This window comes from Labeo rohita, chromosome 16, assembly GCF_022985175.1.
Source record: "Labeo rohita strain BAU-BD-2019 chromosome 16, IGBB_LRoh.1.0, whole genome shotgun sequence".
Taxonomy (NCBI): Eukaryota; Metazoa; Chordata; class Actinopteri; order Cypriniformes; family Cyprinidae; genus Labeo; species Labeo rohita.
The window spans coordinates 30,407,448-30,416,395 of NC_066884.1; the positions used below are offsets into that span (position 1 = coordinate 30,407,448).

Sequence of the window (8,948 nt, forward strand, 5' to 3'; positions counted from 1 at the left end):
AAAAATCAATTCACTTATAAATCACGATTCAGTCTTATGATTTGCATGGATTCATTAATGTCAAAATTAAATTTTCTAGGTAATATAATATTAGTAATAGCATGATGTTATTGGAGCAAAACAGCAATGGAAGAAAAAAACAGAAAACAAATACATCCTGCTCTACTTTCAGCAAGGGTGAGTGTTTAGAAAAATATTATATTCGTTTTTGATCTTTTGTTATTAAGCATGCAGCACTACATGTGTTCGACTTGAAGCGGGGCTTTGCAGATTGATCGGTGTTTGACATCAAAGCACAGTGAGAGCGATCCGAAAGCATATGAAGCAGTCTGCTATCTATAGTTCTTACAATACTTTGATGTCATACGCTGACCAGTCTGAAAAGTCTGGAAAAAAAAATCAGTTCACTTATAAATCACGATTCAGTCTTCTAATGATTTGCATGGATACATTAATTTCAAAAACTGATTTTCTAGGTAATATAATATTAGTAATAGCATGATGTTATCGGAATAAAACAGCAATAAAAGAAAAAAAACCCCAAATACATTGTGCTCTACTTTCAGCAAGGGCAAGTGTTTGGAAAAATATTATATTCGTTTTTGATCTTTTGTTATGATGGGTAGTAGGGATGTGCCCAATAGTGAATCTGTATTCAGAAAGGCACGGAAAACGATCAATGCATTCTACGGAGGCACTAAAAGGACATGATTAGCCACATGCTAGCAATTGCCTGTTACCTTAGAGTACATAATATATATTTTACTTACTACATAAACAGAGTAAGGAGGGGTGACTGATAGGATGATGGCGAAAGATTTGAAGATACTGAGCACCACTGACAAACATCTAATCTTGTGATATATGTGACCCTGGATCACAAAACCAGTCATAAGGATCATTTTTTTCAAAATTGAGATGTATACATCATATGAAAGCTGAATAAAGAAGCTTTTCATTGATGTATAGTTTGTTAGGATAGGACAATATTTGGCCGAGATACATCTATTTAAATATCAGGAATCTAAGGGTGCAAAAAAATCTAAATATTGAGAAAATCACCTTTAAAGTTCTTCAAATAATATTCTTAACAATGTATATTACTAATCAAAAATTAAGTTTTCATACATTTACAGTAGGAATTTTACAAAATATCTTAATGGAACATGATCTTTACTTAATTTCCTAATGATTTTTGCCATAAAACAAAAATCAATAATTTTGACCCATACAATGTATTTTTGGCTATTGCTACAAATAAACCCCAGCGACTTAAGACTGGTTTTGTGGTCCAGGGTCACATATGTGTTAAGTAGGCCTACTGCTGCTCCGTGTGATTGCGAATCTCGAAAGTGAAAGTACAACGCAAACGCGCATTTAAAAGCGTTTTTAATGCCCCGCATATTAATAATGGCTCCCTGATGCCCACAGTTTATGTACATTATAATTACCCAAAGATATAATTGCGATAAAATCTTTCCCCCATCTCGTATTTAGAGGTTTCGTAGTACGCCATTTGCTTTCCTTTTTTTTTTTTTTTTAAATCTAAACACCCTGTATTAATATGAAAATAGGCAGAATCTCATGAAAATCACATACAAATCGTATTGTGTGTTTATTAGCTCCATTTCATCTATATATATATATATATTTTTTTTTTTTACAGCTAATGCTCATCAGTAAATTAATAGAAATAGTTGTTCTGTCTGAGCCATGTGTTTTAAAACAAACACGCACTAGTGTAAACGAAGCCTAAAAGATGTGGAAACTAAAAACTATTACAACTTTATTAAAACTATTTGCACTGATTTATTGTATTGGGCATGTTTTGTTCCTTTGTGCCTTTTTGTTACTTTGTGCAGTGGCTCAGGTGATGCGTATTCGAGCCTGTAAAAATATCAACAAGCTAAAAAACAAAAAACAAAAAAAAACACTCTTTTTTTTTTTTTGAGACAATGTAATCTTGTTAAAATTAATATCGTATTGGTATTGGTATCGGTATTGAATTATTATTATTTTTTTTTTCTTTTTTAACAATACCCAGCCCTAACTATTGCAGTATAATTACACTGTAAGCAGCCAGTCATTATTGGAAAAAGAAACCCCTTGTTCTGGGGTCCTGATATTTACTTACTTACTTTATTTATTTATTGTTAATATTGTTGATTCATAGTTATTGTGGTAATTATTACAGTACAGTGGTATTACGATTAGAGGGGTCATGACATGTCTTTTTTTTTAAATCCATGAGGTCCTGTATAACAGTAAGGAAGTTTTTAGCTGAAACTGTGATCCTTGTTGCTTCATAAAATTCAAGTCAGTGACTGCCTGTGTTTGAGGATAAAAATTCATTTTAAGGTACAGAAAATTAATACCTGTTGCTCCTTACAATATATTGAGGTCTCAGCAGCCAGTATGCTAGTAATATGCAAGTTATTTAGCATTTAGTTAAAAGTGAGAATTGGTCCTTAAACTGAAGTGTTACCAAAATTTAAGTTGTGCTTAACTATTGCGAAGTTTGAGCTCAAGCACATTGTAGTTGTATAATATATTATTACCTTTGACTCAACCTCAGAGACCAGAGTGGGGTGGTAAAATTTTTTGGAAGTTTTGCCTTCAACAGGAAAAGAAATGTTTTGGAACTAGAGATCCGTCAGGACTACACATCATCTGGCACACAGAAATATGTGGTGAGTGACCGCAGTGAAAAAATCAGACGTAAAATTGCATGAGAGAATATATAGATGAATAAACGGAAAAGGTTTCATACGGATAGTGAAGTAGTGAAAATGGTAAACTGGTCGTCTCAGTGGTCCGACAATGATTATCTGTATATTGAAAACTTACACATGCTTTTGTTTTTGTCAGGGCCCTATTAAAGTGACAGTGCAGGAACTGGATGGGTCATTTAACCACACATTACAGATAGAGGAGAACAGTCTCAAACATGACATTCCCTGCCACTCCAAAAGCAGAAGGTAGGACACCTGCTTTCAGAATAATTTCCTGCCTGAATCTAATCAGTGCTTTCTGTTAATAGTGTTGCACTTAAAATTCTTGTCCAGCACTTGGCATGATTTAGGTAATTATTTTATTTTATTTATTTATTTTGTATCCTTATTTGTTCTCTCTCTGCCAGAAACAAGAAGAAGAAAATCCCTCTGATGAATGGAGAGGAAGTTGACATGGACTTGTCAGCCATGGAGTAAGCTATTTTTTTATATTTTATGATTTTATCTCATACAGATCAATGCATGTTCCAATGTTTAACTGCGCAACAGTTAGGAATTACAGGTACATTTGAGCAGGTATATTTAAGATTAACACTGCATGCCAACGGTACAGTACGGTACAAAAACATTTGTTTCAGTGAAAAAATAAGTAAAAAAATCGGAGTTTCAACATTTTAAACAATATGGCCCTACAATCTTTTTAATTTTTTTATTTTTTTAGAAATTCTTTTGTGTTTTAATTTTTCTGATTGTTACGAAACCTGTTTTTAAAATGCTCGTTAGAGAGGGGATTCAATAACATAAAAAGGGCATGTGAGACCGGAAATCAATTCAACCATTTATTAATGGTCGGAACAGCTCACGCGTCATTTTCAACCACAGACAACAAACATAATAAAGAATTACATCGGGGAAAAAAAGATAAATTCAAACAAATATACACACATCAACAACACACAAAAAGAAACCTCAAAACGAACACAGCTTGGCGGAGACTGGATTGGCAACAAGACTCGCACGAAGCTCGCTGAAGGCAGCTCCACATCAACGGCAGAATACATAGAGCTTCACGATAAGTGCGAATCATGCTCAGAACAGAGCTTAAGGGTGACTGTGCTGGAACCCAAGAGAGAGCCACGCACACAACCTCAACTTCCGCCTCCTTTTCAGCCCAGAACGTCCCAACTAAACAAGCCGCAGGTGTGTAAGGGCGGAGCTCAACCTCGGGGGAAGAGAATAACCCAAATTAATACAAAGAAAAAGTACACAAAACCCACAAATAACAACAACAACAAAACTTTGACCGTAACAGATAATCAAATACAGGCATTAAACATTTATTTGTTTTTAATGAAATAAAAATTAAACCCTTTTATTTGTTGCCAAACAGAGTTTTTTTTTGTTATTTCTGTTATTATAATTTCTGCATTTAATTGTTCTATTTAAATTTGCCCAGGACCAACATTGAAAATCACTGCCTCGTGCTGTTTTCAAATGATTGATTTAATCTGATCGTTTGTGTAGATTTATTTACTTATCTAACCTACATGATATATTGATTAAATGTTTGCACAAATTTTAAACTCAGGAAAGCTGTGGGAATGAGTAAAACTACGCAATATACACACAATCCTCCACCGAAATTCAGGACCTGAGTAAACATCATTCTGTTATCCTGAGATTTCTGAAATAAATGTCCATGACTTTTTCCGAAAATTTTCCAGGCCTTGAAATTGCAGTTTTAAAATTTCATGACTTTTCCAGGTTTCCTGGCTTTTACATGACAGTTTTCATTTTACTTAAGCTGGTCCACCAATGTGATTCTGCAAATACTCTCCCTGCTCTAATCACAAGCCAGATCCATCACCCTGCTTTGTTCTGGGACCTCGTAATTTACAAATTAAGCACTGGTTACAAAAATAAATAAATAAATAAATAAAATTTGAAATTGTGAATCAGTCAAACTTTCTGAGAAAAATAAATAAATAAATAAATAAATAAAATAAAAAGATTTATTGCCCAAACTTAAAGGGGTCATCAAATGCAAAATTCACTTTTACATGTTGTTTGAACATAAATGTGTGTTGGCAGTGTGTGTACACACTCACCCTAAAATGATAAGAAGAAAAAAAAAAAAAAAACACTCAGGCAACTCCCACAATCGTTGATTGACACAGCCCTTCTTACCTTAGACCTGCCTTGAGAAGCTGTACCGCCAATCCGACCGCCGTTGTTTCGACGCCGGAGCAGGGACATATACAAGAATGGCTTTTTAGCGATAGAGGTGTTTTGTTGTTAGATGTAATAATCAACATAGTAGTTGTCATTTACTCCTGACATCTGAGCCGCTGAAGACACAGTGGATTACGTTTGTTTGCGAAGGGAATGCCCCTCCCAATCTAACTAAATGCATCTATGTTTGCGCGTTTCCTAATAATGTGCTAGTTAGCAAGTTCTACGGCTAAAGTAAACAAAAAGTCTCTCAGAGCATGGCTCGTCACCCCACAGACGAGAGGGGCATGGTGAGCAGAGCTCATTTGCATTTAAAGCAATAGTAACTAATCAGGTTAATGTCTGCAGAGCTAATTTTGACAAGGCAAAAAGGGTGTTATTTTACACTACCATTGGGAAATTGTAACCAAAGTTTGTTATAGACTTTTCAGTAAGACCCTAAAGAATCATATCAACTTGTTGAAAATGGATGATAACCCCTTTTAAGTGAAAGCAGTGCAGAAGCTTGTGATAGAGATGTTAGGTAACTAGTGTTGTTGTCTCAGAGGTCAGAACAAGCAGTGCATCCACAGGGAGCTAGAGAGATCAGATTTTTCAATAATATCCTTAGTCAGACTTTAAAACCCATGATCTGTCTTGGCTATAGGAAGGTCCTTCAGAGTCTCTCTAGTCAAAATCATGGAGAGCTAGTTTTATTTTAATATACAGGCACAATTAACTTTTTCTCATTTTCCCCTTTTCTTCTGTTGTGGTGTCACAGTGCTGACTCTCCTCTGCTGTGGATCCGAATTGATCCGGACATGTCCATCCTACGGAAGGTGGAGTTTGAACAGGCTGATTTCATGTGGCAGTACCAGTTGCGGTTTGAGAGGGATGTGGTGGCTCAGGAGGAGGCTATCTCAGCGCTAGAAAAATTTCCCACACCAGCCTCAAGACTTGCGCTCACTGATATTTTAGAACAAGATCAGTGTTTTTATAAAGTCCGCATGCAGGCCTGCTTCTGTCTGGCTAAGGTACAACGTGCTACCCTACATACTAAGTAAATGTGTAGCGTATTTAGGTAAATTCTAATTGTTACAAGACAATAATGTAACTCAGTAATGAATAATAAACTCAGGGCTTCCACAAAAATATTAAGCAGCACAACCATTTCAACTGTGATAAGAATAAGCACTGCTCACTCAGCACCTTATCAGCATATTACAAAGTTTTCTGAAGGATCATATGATGCTAATGGACAAGTAATAGTAATTGCTGCCAAATTTCAGCTTTGTCATTACAGGAATGTATTACGTTTTAATGTATTTTAAAATACAGATTTTTACTTTTTAGTTATATTTCACAGTTTTGCTGTTTTAATTTTCTTATTATTAAATTAGTGCAGCCTTACTGAGCATTACTAGGCAATAGAGCAAAAAAAAACAAAAAAATCTTATCTACCCCAAACCTTTGGATTATTGTGTATATTCCTCATTTATGGTAAATGATAAACAACACCTATTTCTCCAGGCTTGTGCTTGCAAGCTGCCTGTGTCTTCAGTTTTAAATGTGTGTTAATTTCAGTCTGCGTTGTCTCAAGTGCAGGTTATTGTATTGCAAAACACAGACTACAGCTAGCAAGTGATGTAAGCCTAAATTATCAGAAAAACATGTGACAGGAAGTGTAAAAAAAAAAGTGTAGCATATTATACTTTTTTGTAAGATATCTATTGAGATTTTTTTATTGTGAGATTTTCTACAAGTAAAACAACTTCTTCCTCTGTTTTTGAAATAAATGTTTATTATTTTAACATGGCAGTAATTGAAGTAGATTTTTCTAAAAGCAAAGCAAGTGTGACAATGTGGTAATTTGACACTATTGTTAAGGTCTCATGACTAATTATGTTATTGTTAAGATTGATTAATCTCTTAAAGGAAAAGTTCACCTCCAGAACAAAAATTTACAGAAAACGTACCCCCTTGTCATTCAAGATGTGCATGCCTGTCGTTCTTCATTTGTAAAGAAAGTATGCTTTTTGAGGAAAACATTTCAGGATTTCTCTCCATATAATGGACTTCTATGGTGCCCGCAAGTTTGAACTTCCAAAATGCAGCTTAAATGCAGCTTCAAAGACTTCTAATCCGAAGTCTCCGAGATTGAAGGGTCTTATCTACTGAAACGATAGGTTATTTTCTAAAATAAAAAAAAATAAAAAAATGGACAATTTATATACTTTTTAACCTCAAATGTAGGGAGAATAACCGTTTGTTTCTCTAGACCCTTCTTCCTCAGTTGAGATCATTTAGAGCCTGCATTTAAACTGCATTTTGAAAGTTCAAACTCGCGGGCCCCATAGAAGTTGACTATATAGAGAGAAATCCTGAAATGTTTTCCTCAAAAAACCATAATTTCTTTACGACTGAAGAAAAGAACATCTTGGATGACAAGGGGGTGAGTAAATTACCTGTGAATATTTGTTCTGGAAGTGAACTTTTCCTTTAACCATCTACATCACCTATAGCACTATATTGTTGAATTAGCAGTTGAGTTTCCATACTGTTTAAAATTATGTTGCTTGTTTTTTTTTTTTGTTTTTTGTTTTTTGTTTTTTTGGAGATTAACAGTTTGACCTGTTTTAGATTGCTAATTCCATGATGAACACCTGGACTGGCCCCCCAGCCATGAAGTCTCTTTTTACACGCATGTTCTGCTGCAAAAGCTGCCCGAATATTGTCAAGACCAACAACTTCATCAATTTTCAGAGCTACTTCCTGCAAAAGGTAATACTTAATTGTTATCTTCAACAGAAAGTATCATGGACAGCCGTTGAAACTTAAGTCAGGACCCAGTCATTCACGTCGGAAATATGTATGACAAAGAAGTTCTTCTGCAGTAGAGATGCTAGATATCGACCCAGCGAAGATTCTATAGAGTTTCTGTAAATGGCAGTACTTTAGTGTCTGAATGTTAAACTAGAAACTAAAGTTCGAAAACAAACTTTAATGTTGGCTTGGAGAGCCAACCCGGGCAGCCTTGGGGCAAAAGAGCCAGAGCACTTGTGTGTCCGGCGTTCTCAAGCTGCCCCGCTGCGAAAATGCGCCCTTGCCATTTCATTTTCTAATAAAAAAAGCAGACTAGGCTATGACAAGAGGTTCAACAGACTTGGTTAGCTGGGTGTGAAATAATTATTTTTATTGTTTTTATATGCTTGTAATTGTTTTCCCTGTTTGCTATTTCAAAGTTCTGCCATGTAAATGAAACACGGTAAAAATAGTGTTTGAAATGAGATCTTGAAGGATGAGTTATCCTGTGGCCCCCTCTAGCGGACAACATTACCATTATTGCCTTTATCTCTGAATCATATTAACATTGCATAGTTTTCATGAAATATTGATTCTTGTTAGAGCAATAAATACATTTAATTACAGAAAATCTAAAAAACAGCAATTTTCCCCTTTTTAATATGTTCTATCGCTGGAGTGTTTTCATTTAAAAGCCTTTAAAACAGCTGTAAATGATGTAGATTAGTCAGCACGGACAGAGCGCAGCGACCCGTGACTCGTTGCTTTGCAAGTTTAAGACAAAATATGTCACAGGCATTTATAAGAACTCATTTTCCCCTTTTTAATATGTTCTTCTATTATTATTGTGTTCTATCGCTGGAGTGTTTTCATTTAAAAGCCTTTAAAACAGCTGTAAATGTTGTAGAGTAGTCAGCACGGACATAGAACAGCGAGCTGCAGCGCGTTGCTCTGCAAGTTCAACGAAAAATGATCATAGGCATTTATGAGTGCTCATTTTAACCTTTTTATTATGTTATTCTATTATTATTATTGTGTTGTATCGCTGGAGTGTTTTTATTTAAAAGCCTTTAAAAGCTACAAATTATGTAGTTTTGTGAGCACGGATGGAGGGCAGCGAGCCGTTGCTGTGCATTTACACGCAGAATACGTCAAAGGCGTTAATTTGGCCTTTTTAATATGTTCTTTTACTATTATTGTGTT

General features: G+C 35.1%; 1 protein-coding gene across 1 annotated transcript in view; it reads left to right on the top strand.

Moving 5' to 3' along the window:
- taf2 (TAF2 RNA polymerase II, TATA box binding protein (TBP)-associated factor) overlaps window positions 1-8,948 on the top strand; it is a 71,281-nt gene that overhangs the window by 23,167 nt on the left and 39,166 nt on the right. Inside the window, exons 13-17 of the mRNA XM_051132395.1 lie at window positions 2,576-2,690; window positions 2,869-2,978; window positions 3,140-3,205; window positions 5,725-5,977; window positions 7,584-7,724. Coding sequence (XP_050988352.1) covers window positions 2,576-2,690; window positions 2,869-2,978; window positions 3,140-3,205; window positions 5,725-5,977; window positions 7,584-7,724 — 685 coding nt within the window. The remainder of the gene's footprint in view (window positions 1-2,575; window positions 2,691-2,868; window positions 2,979-3,139; window positions 3,206-5,724; window positions 5,978-7,583; window positions 7,725-8,948) is intronic.